General features: G+C 46.3%; 5 protein-coding genes across 5 annotated transcripts in view; 3 read left to right on the plus strand and 2 right to left on the minus strand.

Moving 5' to 3' along the window:
* Window positions 1-17,490, minus strand: part of rpl35a (ribosomal protein L35a) — a 97,680-nt gene that overhangs the window by 70,131 nt on the left and 10,059 nt on the right. The window lies entirely within an intron of this gene.
* LOC143323828 (olfactory receptor 11A1-like) lies at window positions 1,100-2,017 on the plus strand. Its single transcript, XM_076735937.1, has one exon. The coding sequence runs from the start codon at window positions 1,100-1,102 to the stop codon at window positions 2,015-2,017; it is 918 nt and encodes a 305-aa protein (XP_076592052.1).
* LOC143323319 (olfactory receptor 11A1-like) lies at window positions 6,404-7,381 on the plus strand. Its single transcript, XM_076735130.1, has one exon. It carries the CDS (start codon window positions 6,404-6,406, stop codon window positions 7,379-7,381), a length of 978 nt encoding a protein of 325 aa, XP_076591245.1.
* On the minus strand, window positions 8,203-10,365 carry LOC143323320 (olfactory receptor 10A3-like). The gene is made up of 2 exons (XM_076735131.1): window positions 9,415-10,365; window positions 8,203-8,532 (listed from the first exon to the last, which is right to left on the minus strand). The coding sequence occupies exons 1-2, from the start codon at window positions 10,363-10,365 to the stop codon at window positions 8,203-8,205; spliced, it is 1,281 nt and encodes a 426-aa protein (XP_076591246.1).
* LOC143323321 (olfactory receptor 6N1-like) lies at window positions 16,337-17,272 on the plus strand. The gene has a single exon (XM_076735132.1). The coding sequence runs from the start codon at window positions 16,337-16,339 to the stop codon at window positions 17,270-17,272; it is 936 nt and encodes a 311-aa protein (XP_076591247.1).

Here is a 17,490-nt window from a genome sequence, read left to right on the forward strand (position 1 = left end):
AGATCTCTGCCTGAGCTGCCGCTGAAAACACAGCTGACTCTATCAGCAGACTGGATCCACAGATCAGTCAGACTCTGACGTGTACCTCAGCTTCATGGTTGTCAGGGTCTGCCCCCATGGCCTCACAACACAGCACTGTAAGAGTAAAGGCTTGATGGGCCCGTTTCCTTGACCTCCACTGGCAGCCGGACAGACCCCGAGCTTACAGGGAGCCCCTGACTCCCAGCCTGTGGGGCTGCCTGAGCTCCAGCAGACCCTTGATGCCTGATCTGTTGGAGGTAGTGCCCCCCAGCACATGGTGGCCAATCAGCAATGGCAATGGACTGATGACACCTTTTGAGCGCCAGGTCCTTCAACTCAGGGAGCAGCGACCCTGAAAAGGCCTGAGCAATGAACTGGTGACGGGTGGCTGAGTGCTCCTCTTCCTCCATTCGTCTGTGGCTCACAGAGTGTGTACACGTGTATACAGTATACACACACACACACACACACACACACATTTATACATGTACACACATACGTACACACATATGTGTATGCATATGTGTGTACGTATGTGTGTGTGTGTACAGTTAAGTTTTGTATTCATGTGTACAGAAACTGGTGAGCGGACTGGAGGAACTTGGCTGTAGCTGCACTGTTCTGTGTTTATTTGATTCTGACATTTACATGAAGACAGAAATCAAGAGAAATAAAAGGGGAATCATTTCTTTCTCTTTGTGTTTGCCTTCACTGAGCCTCTTTTCTCTGCTTGATGGTTTTTTCAGGCATCAATTAGAGACCAGAGCCAGCAGGTGGTTTGGTGATGAGGTCAGGCTGCTGCTGTGGGCGTCCAGCGCTCCAAAACTTAAAAGCAGCAGAGTTTCAGAGGGACTCCAGGTGTGTCTGAAGCAGGTGTTTGGTAGGATTCACACCATGTCTTACCCGAGCGTTCCTCAGTCCAGCGCAGTGTTTCATGTGTCAGGTGGTTTTCTGCAGAACGGACGTCCTTCCTGTTTGCTGATTGAATACTTTGTGTGTTTCGAACTTTAGCTGCAAAACGACGAAACAAGCGAAGCTTTGAACTTTCAGAAATCTGTAACACAGAAGACGGATCGCGATGAACTCCACACAGGTTTCATATTTCATGCTTGCTGCCTACGTCGATGCTGGTGTCTTCAAGTATTTATACTTTACCCTCATCATGTCTCTATATATTCTTATAGTTTGCATCAACCTGCTGCTCATCGTGGTGATCTGTGTGAACAGAAGCTTACATGAGCCCATGTACCTGTTCCTGTGCAGCCTGTTTGTCAACGAGCTGTATGGGAGTTCAGGCTTGTTTCCGTTCCTTCTGGTTCAGATCCTCTCCGACATTCACACTGTTTCTGCTCCTTTTTGCTTCCTGCAGATTTTCTGTGTCTTCTCTTATGTCACTGTAGAGTTTTTGAACTTAGCCGTCATGTCTTATGACAGATATCTGGCCATCTGTTATCCTCTGCAGTATAACACCCACATGACAGCCAGAAAGGTTGCCATGCTGGTCGGTGCAACGTGGTTTTTCCCTTTTCTTACCATATTCGCTTTGATTTCTTTGACTCTGCCTCTGCAGCTGTGTGGGAACATCATTAACAGAGTTTACTGTGGGAACTACGCTGTGGTCAAACTGGCCTGCTCGGACACCAGCCTCCTCAACGTTTACGGACTCATTTACGCTTTCATCGCGGTCATCATGCCTCTCGTTTTAATCGTTTGCACGTACATAAAGATTTTCAGGTTGTGTTTTTCTGGCTCCAAGCAGACGAGACAGAAAGCCGTCAGTACCTGCACGCCTCACCTGGCCTCACTGCTCAACTTCTCTTTCGGCTGCTGTTTCCAGTTGTTGCAGAGCAGGTTCGATGTGAGCAGTTTTCCGAATGTGTTGGCCATTTTATTATCCTTGTACTTTCTGACCTGCCAGCCTCTGTTTACTCCAGTGCTGTATGGGCTGAAAATGTCCAAAATCCACAACATATGTAAACGTTTGCTGTGTGGTTAGTTCAGTTCAGTGTTACAGAAATGAAAAAGAGAAAGAAATGCCTCCCCTCTCGTGTAATGCGTGTGTGTGTGTGTGTGTGTGTGTGTGTGTGTGTGTGTGTGTGTGTGTGTGTGCGCGAAGGAAGGAAATTAGACATCCAGACTGTACAAGGTGTGTTGGTGTGCAGGTGAAGCTACACCTGCACTCAGGGCTTCCTGGACTGCACAGCGTGGGTGGAGGTCAGTGTCACCGTCCCGCGGCTCGGACCAACTCACTGAGTGATAACGTTCAGAATCAGAGCGACGGCCGGCCGACGACAAAGCAAGTTTTAGAAAGCTTCATGTCGGACATGAGATTATTCGAGATGTGCGTCGTCGACTTCAACCAGGAAACTGCTGCCATTGACATTTCATCTCTCTCTTCTCTGTTCAGTGTGCTGAATGTTTTTAATCATTGTAAGATCAGTCGCATGACGAACCCTGATCACTTCTTACTGTATTTTTGATTCTTCATTCTGTCCACAGTTTATGGAAATGATCTAAAGGGCTCTGCGTTAAATCAGACCTTCACCTCATCAGTTCTGATGTCCTTTGAAAAAAGGATTCAGAAAGAACTGCTGGACAGGACTGAACGTCTCCTGGACGCTCTGCAGTTTGCTTGTTGGACCAGCAGGGGGTGCAGGACGCTGCTGTATGACTGAACCTCATGTAAAAGCACCTCGAGGGCGACAGATTGTTGTTTTGGACTTTTCACCTGCTGCTGCAGAAGCTCACAGAGCAGTTTGGACTCATCAGTGAAGCAGTGAGCATCTCCGATGAGTAAGAAGAGCCACCGGCTTCCAGGCCCTCAGGCCCTCAGGCCCTCAGGCCCTCAGGCCTCGGATCATTGGCCTGCTCGGCTCAGCAGAGTACAGCAGCTCTGTGCTTCATGTGTTCACCTTCTCATCGTCTGTTTGTACGAGTTCTTCTCCGTCTGTGCTTGTTTTTATTGTGTTTGTTTCCGCTGCAGCAGAAATAAAGTTTGTGAACTTGGAAAAAGTGTCAGTGTGCGACAGGTGATCTTTAAGAGTTTATTCATGTGTTTCTGACTCTTTCTATTGATCTGATGATGAACTGCTGTGTGTTAAGTTCGTGCGTATAGCAGCTGAGGTGAATATTGAAAAGGCATCACACGTCATGATACATTTACAGTGAATGAATCTCTGTGTGAAGGTGAACCTGGCCTGCTGCTGAGCGTCCTCTCATTGGTCACAGGAGGACAGGAAATGGCTGACCTGACATTACAGGTTGAGACGCAAAGTAATAAAGTCATAAATTAGGTTTGTTTGTCTTGAAGTTTGTGCAGTTAGAAGCACCAGTAGAGTTTTTGTTATTAAATTCAGTTAAAGTCAGATGATTCGATACGAGTGTTCAGGTACTTTCACACATCTGCAGTTGTTCCATTGTGAAGGTGACGGTTTGCAGAGTGAGATGAAGAAAATAAACTGATGGTGAAGCAGAGTGACGGTGGGAAGGTTGCTTTCATTACTGAATATGAACTGACCTCCATTTGACTCAGACTTTGTTGTTCCAGCAGCAGGAAAGTGAGAAACTACGGTGGAATGAAAATGTTTGATGTTTTTTTTACATAAGTCGGCGCTCAGCGGTGAGGTGAGCTCAGGTGTGCAGGTACTGACACCTTTTGTCTTTTTGGATCCAGTAAAACAAACAAACTTACAGAATTCTCTCAAACGTAAACTTAAATTAAAGTTTCAGAGCCAGGAACATGTTATTCAAAGTGTGTCTGTCCTGAGGCGTGTCGTCTCAGAGCGGTCTGAGGGGACGTCATTACCGTCCTCAGGCCTCTGTGGACCAGTGAAACCAACGCTGAGGTCCGCCCAGCTTGATTGGTCTCACTGGTTAACGGCTCAGACGGTAATTTGCTTCAGAGGGAATTAGTGGAAACTGTGTCTAATGTGAAGATTCCTCAGGGACAAACATGTTGACATGCCAAATGACCTTTGACCTCAGGGACTCAGCCTCTGTGGGGCTTTTACATTAACTGACAACAAACTCAGTTTGTGGCCAAGTTTTCTTTCTTTCGTATCACCACAGATGTTTTATCAGGAGTTTGAGAACTTCACAGTACGAATGTCCAGAAACACGAAGAAGATTCACTTTTCAAAGACGTCTCATCATGAAAACACTCGATCGAACTTTACTTTTGTCCCCGTTTCACATTAAACACCGTCTCCGTCAAATTTACATAATAGTGTTTACAGATGTTGAGAGTATTTCACTCATTGCTGTGAGCTGATCCTCCATTTCTGCTGAGTGGTGCATTGTGGGACGTAGAACCTGCACAGTTCATGAAATGACCTCTTGGAAGTCCTCAGAGACTGCTGGAACGTCCCTGAGTATCTGTTGAACCTCTTGTTTGACCACCTCTTCTCTTTTAGTGCCACCTGGAAATGATTGAAGGGCAGCAGCAGCAGCCACATCACCGACCACTAAACCCCTTCAAAGACCACGAAGGAGCACATCTCTTCGTGTTGACATGACCCTTGGAACCACCCTCATCCTCCTAGAAATTCCTTTTTGCAAGCACTTTGAGAACCTCTTCAAGTCCTCAAGGATCCTTGCAGCATCCTCAAAGAACCTCAGGACCTCTTCCAACATTTCTACGGCCTCTTTAATAACTTATGAAACCTTTAAGGACTTCTAGATCTGCCACTTCTTGGAGAACTACCCAAGCCTTGTCACGGACCAGTGGAACCTCTGCAGTCTGGAATTGTATCTTAACAGGGTACCACTCCACCATCACAGTGATGCCGAGGTTGAAACCGTAACCTCACAGCAGAAAGGTCTCGAGTTTGAATGCGGGTCTGCGTCAGGTTCATTTCTGGTTTCTGGACAGTCCAAAGACACACATGTTGGGTGAAAATGGTGACTATAGTTTGGCCATTTTGGTACGTGTTTTCAAAACCGATGCCTCTACTGACAGGACGACGTTCCTGCTTCAGACATGAAAGTCTTTGTTGGTTTTTAAGGTTTAGGCTCAAAAACACCTTCAATGGCTGGTTTTAGGAAAAGACCACGACAGCCATGACTCAAAGAAACCACTGATGGTAGGAGACAGGAAGTGACGAGTCGTCACCCTGCTTCTGTTCTCAGAATGATGCTTCTTCTGGTTGGTCAAGGGCGCTGTCACTCAACGTTGTCACGTTGCCCCAAAAAGTGCTCTCTGCAACACGCCGAACATTAATCTCTAAGACGAGGAGATCCTGCACTGCAGAGCTTCACTTTAAATTGTTTAAGAAAAACTTTATTCTGATTATTTACAGTTTTGTTTTGCACATTGACTGTCAATATCACTTTTAATATTTAGATTAAAATCTATAATATTTAATACATTTATGTGTCTGATTTTAATGTAACTGAAGTCAAAGTCTATGCATGTTTTCACAAACGTGGCGACTGAAGCGGATTCTGACGAGTGGAAACTGAGAACGCTGAAAAACAAAGAGCTTTATTTAAATAGTGTAGGAAAGATCAGGAGCTAGTTTTAGCATTAGCTAATGCTAAGAGCTAACGTGCAAGCTTTGTCGACTGTTTCTTTATGGTGGATTAAAGTGTCAGTGCAGTGACTCCAGTCTGTTTTGGCGTTGTTGTGTGGTTGGCGAGTGTTTCGGGGCCTCGTGTTTGTCTCGATGAAAGAAAGTCAGATTGAGGTCAAATATGTTGCCACGCTGTTTTTCCTTCATGCTGTTGAGGAAATGATGTTTGTGTGGCTTCAATTCAGTATTCCTTTATTAGTCCCGCGAGGGGAAATTTCACTGACAAACATTAAATTAGCATCACCTTTAAAAAATACATGAATTTTATTTGCTTCTACGTGCTTAAAGGTCCAGTTTGTAGATTTGGCGTCTGGCAGTGACTCGGTACTCGTGGCCTCGCCCTCCCTGCGGTGGCATGAAGCACGGTGGACTGTGAGGATGAGGAGCTGCTCTTCTCTTCTCAGCTAACAGAAACACAAAGACAAATCATCATCGTCATCATCCTCATCCTCATCGTCATGTTTTCACTCAGAACACGCTGAATATGGTCTAATGGTTCAATGATTACATCCACATCCCTGTTGGGGGGGGGGGGGGGGGGGGGGTCAGGGCCGGCGTTTGGCGCTGTGTGCGTCCACTGACTGGAAACGTTTAAAAGCAGCAGGAGCACAGTTCCCGTCCAGTCGGGAGGGAGTCGCACTTCCATTGACACGATGGACTTTCTGTCGGTGTCCGGCGAGCGAGCGAGCGAGCGCTGACTTTCACTGACTCTTCACTGACTCTTCACGAACTTCATCGACCGCTGATGCTTCATGAATCTTAACTTCTCGTAATCCTGTGACGGACTGTGACGTCGGTCTGTTACCGTGATGATGACGAACTCCACTCAGGTTTCATATTTCATACTTGCTGCCTACTTTGACTCTGGGCTTTTAAAGTACTTGTTCTTCATGATTGTCGTGTTGTTATATATTCTTATAGTTTGCACCAACCTGCTGCTCATCGTGGTGATCTGTGTGAACAGAAGCTTACATGAGCCCATGTACCTGTTCCTGTGCAGCCTGTTTGTCAACGAGCTGTATGGGAGTTCAGGCTTGTTTCCGTTCCTTCTGCTTCAGATCCTCTCCGACATTCACGCTGTTTCTGCTTCACTTTGCTTCCTGCAGGTTTTCTCTTTGTACTCTTATGGAAGTGTGGAGTTTTGTAACTTGGCCGTCATGTCGTACGACAGGTATCTGGCCGTCTGTCGTCCTCTGCAGTATAACTCACACATGACAGCCAGTAAGGTTGCTCTGCTCATTGCCGTGACGTGGTTGCCTCCGTTCTTTGCTGTTTTGGTGACGACGTCGCTGAGCGCCTCGTTACAGCTGTGTGGAAACGTCATTAACAAAGTTTACTGTGACAACCACGCCATCATCAGACTGTCCTGCTCCGACAGCAGAGTGAATAACGTGTATGAACTCACCGCTGCGTCTCTCACGGTCTCTGTTCCAGGTTCTCTGATCTTCTACACCTACACACAGATTCTCAAAGTGTGTTTTTGTGGTTCTCAGCAGAGCAGACAGAAGGCCGTCAGTACCTGCACGCCTCACCTGGCCTCCCTGCTCAACTATTCTTTTGGAGTTTCCTTTGAAATACTGCAGAGCAGGTTTAACATGAGCCACGTACCCGACGCGCTCCGAATACTTCTATCGTTGTACTTTCTCACGTGTCAGCCGCTCCTCAACCCTGTGATGTACGGACTCAACGCGTCCAAAGTACGCCTCAGGTGTCAGCGCCTGCTCTTCAGCTCCGCCGCCGCCGCCCGTCCGGCAGGTTCGTTCGGCTGGAGGAAGGCGTCGGGTCGCTGATGTCGTCGGTTCAGTGTCTTCAGCGAACGTGTTGAAATGTAAAGACGACCTTCTGTTTGTTCTGCTCAGTGTGTAGATGAGGAAAAGGCTTCTGAGGTGAAGCAGTGATGGAGTCGTTTTTCTTCCTCGTCCCTCTTTGATTCTCTTCCGTCGTTGTCACCTCGTGGGTTTTTTCATGGCGGCTCCATAAACGTCACTGAGCCGCCTTTAACTCCTTATTCTTGACTTCTTTGAAGAGAGACATGTCCAAACTAAAGACACTGTTTTATTCAGATGGACCAACGTCCTGAATGGCTCATTTACCTCAGAGATCTGTAGTCTGTCCAACCTGCTGTCTCTGTACTGTCTTTACACCCTGAGTTTGACATGTGGACAAACTCTTGTCCACCATGTCTGACTGCGTGTCTTCGGCTGCACCAGCAGGAAGGAGACAGTATGAAGACAGACAGTGACAACATGAAGTCTAAAAATCTGAATCGTCTAACTGTCCCCGTCCCTCCGTCCACCTCCTCAAACCACTGCCATTGTCATCCTGTCAACCAGAGGACCCCCCCCCCTTCCCCATCACCTGACTGCCCCGCCCACCTGCTCACCTGTCCTCACTTTCCTCATCAGTCCTCCAGGTATTTAAGCAGTTCCTGTGTCTTTATGTTTACTGGACGTGGACCAACCTGTCTGTCAGCGTCCCTTACCTGTCTGTGGCCTGTGTCCTCAATAAATCACCGACGTCAGTTTGACTTAATGCACCACCCGGTGGGCACGCACAGTGACTCAAATCAAACACACCCAAGATGTTGTGTGACAGGTGCAAACCGGTTTGGCTAAATGCTAAAATGATCACTGTCGGTCCTCCACTGGTCATACTGGGACACAGAGGCTGAGAGGACTGGTGGTACTGGGACGCAGAGGCTGAGAGGACTGGTCGTATTGGGACGCAGAGGCTGAGAGGACTGGTCGTACTGGGACGCAGAGGCTGAGAGGACTGGTCGTACTGGGACGCAGAGGCTGAGAGGACTGGTCGTATTGGGACGCAGAGGCTGAGAGGACTGGTCGTACTGGGACGCAGAGGCTGAGAGGACTGGTCGTACTGGGACGCAGAGGCTGAGAGGACTGGTCGTACTGGGACGCAGAGGCTGAGAGGACTGGTCGTACTGGGACGCAGAGGCTGAGAGGACTGGTGTTGGTGTTGGATGCTTTTGTTTCAGATCAGTTTTCTGAATGTATTCATGTAACTAAACATCAGAGTAACGAGCGGCACAAAACATGTTTCTGACTTTTTAACATAGTTTGTTTTGAACAGTCCATTTTGACATAGTTTATCGCTCTGGCTCTCTTTTTACGAACTGCTGTTAATCTTTCTTTATATGCTTAGTTATATTGTATTTGCTTATATTAGTATATAATATGTATTATATATTGAAGTACACATCATATAACTATATACTTATATTTTTTCTGAACGTTGTTTTTTCTTAGTTTTATTCTCATCCTTATTCATCTTTATTGTATATATTTGATGTTTCTGTGTATGTTTAACCTGCAGCGACAAAAGAATTTCCCAAATTGGGATCAATAAAGTAAAGTCTAAGTCTAAGTCTAAGTCTAAGTTTAAGAACATTTCTGAAGAAGACTTTTAAGGAACAGCAAAGAAAGTTGATCTACGTTCACCACAAAGAACGGTTGAGCTTTGTGATGGTGGCACATAAAACCGCTTCCATAGATGACAGTCAAAACACACACACACACACACACACACACACACACACACACACACACAGCAGTGTGTTCATTTGAACTTGCCTGGTTTTAACCTTCATCCATGAATCACATCTGTTGTTCCGCCGTTTGAGCCGTTGAAGGTTCGTTTGTCAGTGAATCTGTTTGATCTCAACATGTTTAAATTATTTACTGGAATTTTATTTCAACACAGTTTTTCACATCGTTACCTGAAACAGAAGTTTTCTCTTCCGTAGTTTTTAAAAGCACCTTTTTATTGAAGACATTACAAATAGAAAATGTAGTTTCCTTCACACGGAGTCTCTGTGAACGGTCAGCATCTTATAACAGAACACGTCTCGACACGTCTGTCGTATCTTGGACATCTGCAGTCCATACATGATGGGATTCAGAAGCGGCTGCAGCACTGAGAAATACAACGACAGCATGATTCGAAGCATAGTGGGCACGTCGTTCATGTCAAGTCTGGTCTGAACTATTTCAAAGAAACAGCCAAAAGAAAAGTTAATGACAGACGCCAGGTGAGGAGTGCAGGTACTGACGGCCTTCTGTTTGGTCTGCGTGGAACCAGAAAAACACACTTTGAGGATCTTCATGTAGGAGAACAGGATCGGAAGCAGAGGGACTAAAATGGAGAGAGCAGTGGCAAAAAGTCCATAAATGTTTCTGGCTTCGATGTCAGAACACGACAGTTTTACTATCTGGTAGTTATGACAATACAAACTGTTCAGGACGTTTCCACAACGAGGCAGACCGATGTTCAAGGACAAAGTAATCAGACATTTTACACAAGAATACAACCAGACCACAGCAACAAAGACTAACACCCTGTGAGACGTCATCCGAGTGTTATACTGCAGAGGACAACAGATGGCCAGATACCTGTCGTACGACATGACGGCCAAGTTACAAAACTCGGCATTTACATACGTGTACAAACAGAAAATCTGCAGGAAGCAAAGTGAAGCAGAAACAGTGTGAATGTCGGAGAGGATCTGAAGCAGAAGGAACGGAAACAGGCCTGAACTCCCATACAGCTCGTTGACAAACAGGCTGCACAGGAACAGGTACATGGGCTCATGTAGGCTTCTGTTCACACAGATCACCACGATGAGCAGCAGGTTGGCAGTAATCATTACAGTGTACAACACTGCAGTGATCATGAAATATACATATTTCAAACTTCCAACATGCACATAAGCATCAAGAATGAAGTAAGACAAAGAGGATAAAGTTGAATTTATCATAACTCCTTTAAATGAGGAAACAGCTGTTTTAAAAAAGAGTTTTTACTTCCAAAATAAATCATCTGCTGTGCTCAAAAAGACAGACATGTGACACTGTGTTTGTGGTCTTCAGCTAAAACTGCTTCAGTGGAAACAAATGAAAGACCACAAAAGAAGTCAGCACTCACCGTCTCACCGCGTCACTGACTGCAGCGTGCCGACGGACTCACGCTCACTTCTGCCCAACAGCTGAGGCCTTTTGTACCTTTTCAGCTGATCGTCAACACCCGGCACGCTTTGATTGACAGGAAACCCGTCAAAGGACCAGTCTGTGCCATCTAGTGGTGAGGATGCAGATTGCAACCAACTGGTACCGCTCACCTCAGACTCCACAAAGGTCTCTCTGCAGAGTCAGAGGTTGGTTTGTCCATTCTGGGCTCCTGTAGAAACTTGGTGGTGCAATGTGGTGGACTCTGAGATGGAGAGCTCATTCTGAGACTATTACATAAGCACATGGGTTAACGAGGTAATCCGATAGATGGTGACATGCTAACACCGACGTCTAGGCCTGCGGCTGAGGCTCAGGATGTCATCCATGTATCAGAAGGTCGGTGGTTCGATCGCCCGGCAGTCTACATGTCGACGTATCCTTGGCCAAGATGCTGTGCTGCCACCGGTGTGTGAATGGACGACGCTCACAAGGAGCAGGTGGCTTAGCTCCTGTACGAATGAGTGACTTGTGTTGTAAAAGCACTTTGAGTGAGTATATATACAGTATAAATATACTATATAAAGACAGTCCATATCCCATTTATTTAGGAACCAATATGATGACAGAAAACAACAGCTCCTGTTAGCAGTGATCCACCATCACTGGACCACTGGGTCACTGGACCGCTGGACCACTGGACCACTGGACCACTGGACCCGTGGACCACTGGAACACTGGGTCGCTGGACCACTGGAGCAATGGAGCACTGGGTGACTGGACCACTGTGATGCTGAAGAAAACTTCTGCAGAGTCTTTCTTTCGGGGTCTTCAGGTCTAACAGTCGTAGATAAAAGCTGATTGTTTGATAGTTCATGGAAACTAGATGTGATCAGTTTGACTGTTTGACTGTTTATGCTGAACATGAATTGACTCACTTTAGTGACTGCTGACGGTTTGTCATATTTATCTGAAATATTTACAACAGTGCTGAAGATTCTGTTGTATGAGAACCAAAAACTGAAGAAATGCTTCAGAAACAGCTTCTGATGGACTGATGAGACCTTTGGGAGTGGGAGTGCTGTTGATGTTGGACAAATCCAGAACTAACTTCAGTGTGTGTCCGTCCTGAGGTCTGAGGGGACGTCATTATCGTCGTCAGGCCTCTGTGGACCAGTGAAACCAGCGCTGAGGTCCACTCGGCCTGATTGGTCTCACTGGTTAACGGCTCTGACGGTAATTTGCTTCTGAGGGATTTAGTGGGAACTGTGTCTAATGTGAAGATTCCTCAGGGACAAACGTGTTGACATGCTGAATGACCTTTGACCTCGGGGACTTGAAACAGTGATCTAAGTCGATGTTTTAGATTAGCTATGAATAAACTTTGTGCCAAAGTTTTAAATGAAAAGAGACAAAACATAAACCTAAAAATGCTCCATCACAGCTCCATTAAGAGTTTAGGCCAAGCAAATACACTACATTTACTTTGTAATACTTTATTTCTGTGCACCTTTGTTGTGACGGACAGGTGCATAGTTCATGGTCATTAGCGTATTTTCGGACACCTCATTATAACGCAAAGACTTGAATGTTTCATTTGATGCCTTTTCATACTCGAAGTTACCAGCAAACATCATCAGTGGAGTCAGAGACGTCAGTTGATTTAGTTTTTTCTTTAAGTCAACACTTTGACAGGATTTGCTGTAGCACTTCTCCATATGATGCAGATTTTGGACGTGTTCAGAGTTAAAGAGCGGCTGGCGTCTCAGGAAGTTTCCCCTCGTCCAGTGCTCATAGTTCTGTTCAGAGCACAAACTAATTCAAAGAACTGATACAGAGTTTGAAAAGCTAAACAGACGCAATGAGCAACCAAAACTCACAATAAACAGTGATCACTGATAGACTTCAAGGCTTGACTAGTTTGAAATGTAATGTCCTCTCACCGTCATGACAGGTTACCTAAACTTATTTACAGTCCACATGATGGTTGGTCAGAAATGACAGTTTAAGCCTTCAGCTTCTGACTGAGCTGAAACTCTGCTTCTTCTTCTTCGTTCGACATTTCAGTAGATGAATTTGAGCTTCCTGTGACTGTGACCTGGACCCAGAGAAGCAGCAGCCAGTACATGGATGTAGTATCTGGTAATGGAGCTCTAGTCTAAGGCTGCCACAACAAGGGTCAGCTCAACCTCTATAACTGGTTAGGACATCATTCTGTTCAGTCTGAGTCGAAACTCGGAATACAAGATTTCAGGATATTGTCTTTCGGGCTGTTTGCTTAAACCCAGATTTACCACAACAGAGCTCGTCATGCTGATTCATTCAGCTTAGGCGTTTGGAAGTCCTCGAAGCTGGAGGCCCAACTAGCATCAGTGGAACAACCCTGCTGGCAAATGCTCAAATGGAAAATTTAGGTCATCGTCTTCGTGTGGTGTCTCAGTCAAAAGTCTCCAGGAGACTCACAGGTCCCCCTTTCCAAGGAAGGTGGGATGAACACTGACCACCAAGCAGCAGTTTGTACAAATCATTGAAGTCCAGAGCTTCACCTTCAGCTTCTGGTCTGTGCTTGTTAGGACCTCCACCTTGGTCTGATGAACCTGCCTCTTGTGATCCTTCAGGTTTTGTCTGTCAACCTGTGAGGAAGGCCCAAGCTTGTGCACAGACACAGAAACTTGACTAACATGAGTCAAATACCTGATTGAACTGGATCTCTTGAACCAGCTACGAAGGCTCTGACAAAGAGCTCCAGTCAAAGGTGAAACGAAAACATTTCTGTTAGTTTCATGTGTTCATGTGACAAAGGTCACCTCCTCCTCATCATCGCTCCTCATCCATCTGATGTTTTCAGCTCTTCGCCGAAGAGACGAGTGACGGTGAAGTCACATGATTCACGGTCTTCATGCTTTATTCGCTCAGTTTGTTTGAACTGGGACAGCTCAGACCTCGCCTGCGGCGGTACCCCTTCGTGTAAAACTCATCGTTACGTCTTTACACTTGTCTCAGAGTTGGTGGACGGAGACATTTGTTGAAATTAAAGAGGACCAAAAAGTCTCAGATATGCTTCAGAAAACTTTGGTGTTTGCTTTCTTTAGAAACCATCATTCAGCGTCCGTCCATCCTGAGGTGTCACAGAGGGGTCTGAAGGGAGGTCATTATCAGCCTCTGCCCACTGAGGACCAGTGAAACCAGTAACAGCTCTGACTGTAATTTGTTTCAAAGGGAATTAGTGGAAACTGTAGCTAATGTGAAGATGCCTCAGGGACAGACATGTTGACATGCTGTAATGACCTTTGACCTGAGGGACCTGGCACAGTGATGTAACTTTCCCCAACATGGCAGCCTCTGTGGCGCGTTCACATTAATGAGAACAAACTCAGTCTGTGCCAAAGTTTTCCTTCTTTCGTAACAGATGTTTTATTAAGAGTTTGTGTTGAGTTTGTCTTTAACAGGATCAGACGCTTTCATGATTTTTCTTTTTTTTTTTTCATGAAAGTCACAATCAAACAAGTTCCTTATGAAACGCTCCTTGAAGTAAACACGATATTCTCATGTTGACAGTGCTTTGTTTTGGTAGTTTTGCTGCAAACAGTTGGCTTCGTAACACATCTAAGTCAAATTTAAACTTTCACAAATGACAAAATGTTTTCTCCGATTTCTCAGTTGATGTAACTTAATGTCTTGAGTATGTTTTCACTTTGTGAGCCGCGTTAACATCATGGGACAAAAGAAGCCTTGAAACTTTTCAAGGGTAACTGGAACATCCTGTTACCCCCAGACGACAATGAAAAAAGACAAAATCTAACTACCTAAAAATCAAACGATGATGTGAAAGATGGAGGAATGGACAAACGAACTAATTACTGTTAACGAGCTCCAAACCGTCCGATCGCCTCCACCAAAAGAAGCCTGTTTAAAAGGAAGCGCTGGACGAGCGGCAGGCCGAGATCTGACTGCACCAGCAGTTATTGATTAAGGTCAAAAGTTTCATGAATACAAGAAATGGTCAAAAATAACACACAGATGACATCAGGCACCACAGCGGTGATCAAAATGTGAAGAGAACGGTTCCTCAGTTCTGCTGTGGTCACCGTAGGTGGAACAACATGGAACAGGGCTGAACCACCAAACTTCACAACTCAGATTTTTTTAGCTTTCGCGGCAGCTGAACAGATTTGGAGACACTGGAGGAAGACGGAGCTCCACCTGCTGAACAGAGGGTGATGTGCTCATACTTCATCCACGTCTGCACAGAGCGTCATCTGAAGGTCAGAGCGCCTCCGGTGGAACCGCTGTGCTGAACCCCGGCGAACACGTCGGAGTCTTTGATATTTCAGTCAAAGTGTTTTGTTGCTGCTGAGCTCAGAGTTTCTGTCTGATGTTGAGGTCTGATGTCATTACTCACCTGTAGAAAAAGTAACGTTTGTATGTGTTTGTTTTAATATTCAAGTCTGCCATGTTGACCGGGAGGGGGCGTGGCCTCAGCCTCCTCTCTGATGTCGTCAGGTGTCACTCTTCACCTGTCTGCAGTTTTCAGGTGTATAAGAGCCGCTGCTCGCTGGCTTTTGTTTCCCTGAGGTTCGTTCAGCCGCTGGTCGCTGAGCGATTCCGGCCAATCGGAGACCGTTTCTCTGCCATGTTACCTGTGATGTTACCTGCAGCGTGCTGTTGTGTCTGATTTCCTCTCTCACAGGCTGACTGCTGTAATTTTGTCTTGTTTTGAAGAACAATGAGAAAGTTGATGTTGCTGATTGGATGCTAGCTTTGTTGATTTTCTCACCTCAAGACCTAAAATGAGACGTTTAACCCTCCAGCTCTTCTTCTTTGGTCTTTAATCAGCGCGGCATGTGACTGTGTTTCTGTGCCTCTCGTTGGTCTTTTCTTGTGGTTCTGAGGTGATTTTAAGGATTGATGTCGTTTCAAATCACAGCTGAACTTTTTTCAGTGTTCAGTCTGATGATGATGAAGGTTTCTGCTGTTTGTGCTGAAGCTTCAGGACTCAGAGGGTCTCAGGGGGTCTCAGGGGGTCTGGTCTGATTCTCTGAAGCTTTCACGAGTTGAATGTTTCCGTTGTTTTTAGGTTTGACCTCGAACACTGAAGATCTGACTAGTGTTTGTATGTATGTGTTCAGTGATGTTGTTCCAGTTTGCAGGTTCAGACTCTCAAACCTTGAAGTGTTGAACGTGTTTCAGGTCCTTTGAGCTCATGAGCTGAAAGCAGACGCATAACGAACGTTTCCGTCGTCTGTTGGTGGTAAAATGTTCACAGTTTTCAGTCCTTGCTTTGAAAAGTGTCTTTGCTCAGAAATGTGCAGGAAATGATTAACTTCAGGCCTGAAAACCGGCTGAATCTGATCCTCATACCAGTCTGCTTCTCTTTGTTTTTCCTGATGATGAAAAATCAGTGTTTTGTGTTTGTCAGCTGATCTAAAATGATTTTTAACAGCGTCAGAAAAGTCAGAGTCCACTGCTGTTGGCTGTTTGTGTCTGAGTGCTCAGGTGACGCCTCCAGTGGATCCTTCTTTCACAGGAAAGACTTCCTGAAGGCTTTAAAGCTCATCTGAGGGAAACTGTTCCTCCAGTGAAAAGTTGCCTTTGTTCATCAGTTCATCAAACATCCTCTGATGATTTGCTGTTGTTCTCGGTTTCATCGCATCATAACCTGAATCTGTTCGTGTCGCGCCGCTCTTTGAAGAATCACTGTGAGCTAAAGGTGGATTTTTGACTGGAGGTCTAACACGGCCGTGCGTTCGCCGGTCTGACGGCGTGCAGTGACGATCAGACGCGATGCAGAATATCTCTGAGGTGGTGTTTGTGCTCCAGGGCCTGAACGACTCTCTGACAAACCGTCAGATCTACTTCACCTTCGCTCTGACGTCGTACCTCTTCACTATCTTCGTCAACCTGATGCTCATCGCCACCGTCTGTCTGGAGAAAGCGCTCCACGAGCCCATCTACATCTTCCTGTGTAACCTGTGTTTGAACGGCGTCTGCGGGGCGTCGAGTTTCTACCCGAAGCTGCTTCATGACCTTCTGGCCGACTCTCACGTCATCACGTACACCGGCTGCTTGAGTCAGATATTTGTGGTTTACTCTTACGTCTTCTGCGAGTTCACAAGTCTGACCGTCATGGCGTACGACCGCTACTTGGCCATCTGTAAGCCGCTGCAGTACCGGACGCTGATGACGGTGCAAAGGGTGGCGCAGCTGCTGCTGCTCACCTGGAGCTTCTCGCTGCTGGAGACGGTGGTGGGCGTCTGCCTGACGGCCCGCCTGCCGCTCTGCGGACGCCACATCCAGAAGATCTTCTGCACCAACTGGGAGGTGGTGAAGCTGTCGTGCTCCGACACGACGGTCAACAACATCTACGGCTTCGTGCTCATGTTCTCGCATGTCTTGCAGACCGGACTCATCCTGGTGTCCTACACCCGCCTGGTCCGGGCCTCGCTCAGGCTGCACTCCGACCGCAAGAAGTTCATACAGACGTGCCTGCCGCACCTCGTCACTCTGTTGGTCTTCACCGGCTCGCTGGTGTTCGACATCATGTACTCTCGTTATGGCGGCAGCACGCTCCAGGCGCTGCAGAACGCGCTGGCTGCAGAGTTCCTGGTGGTCCCGCCCCTCATCAACCCCATCATCTACGGCATCAACCTGCACCAGATCAGGTCCAGGATCCTCCACAACTTTGCCCACAAACCAGAGATCCCAAAACCTCATTCATGAGACACAAAATCATGTTAATCAAAAACAAACAAAAACTCACTTAAATAGAAAAAAATAATCCTGCATGAATATAAATGAAAATAAAGCTCAGTGCTTCAGTTCTGAGTCCACTGACCGGGACGGTTCCTGTTGGAGGCTGAAGTTGGCTTCACGTTGATGTCTTCTGGAAGTGGCTCTGAAACTTTGCACACTTTCATTGGTGGAGCTGAACGTTGGTT

Source organism: Chaetodon auriga, chromosome 7 (assembly GCF_051107435.1).
Source record: "Chaetodon auriga isolate fChaAug3 chromosome 7, fChaAug3.hap1, whole genome shotgun sequence".
Taxonomy (NCBI): domain Eukaryota; kingdom Metazoa; phylum Chordata; class Actinopteri; order Chaetodontiformes; family Chaetodontidae; genus Chaetodon; species Chaetodon auriga.

What these genes read in the sequence shown, in the direction of transcription:
- LOC143323828 (XM_076735937.1), top strand. Translation starts at nt 1,100, where the DNA reads ATGAACTCCACACAGGTTTCATATTTCATGCTTGCTGCCTACGTCGAT.
- LOC143323319 (XM_076735130.1), top strand. Translation starts at nt 6,404, where the DNA reads ATGACGAACTCCACTCAGGTTTCATATTTCATACTTGCTGCCTACTTT.
- LOC143323320 (XM_076735131.1), bottom strand. Translation starts at nt 10,365, where the DNA reads ATGATAAATTCAACTTTATCCTCTTTGTCTTACTTCATTCTTGATGCT. An exon ending in TGACCGTTCACAGAGACTCC is followed by an intron (nt 8,533 to 9,414) that starts GTGTGAAGGAAA and finishes TCTGCGTCCCAG; the next exon opens with TACGACCAGTCCTCTCAGCC.
- LOC143323321 (XM_076735132.1), top strand. Translation starts at nt 16,337, where the DNA reads ATGCAGAATATCTCTGAGGTGGTGTTTGTGCTCCAGGGCCTGAACGAC.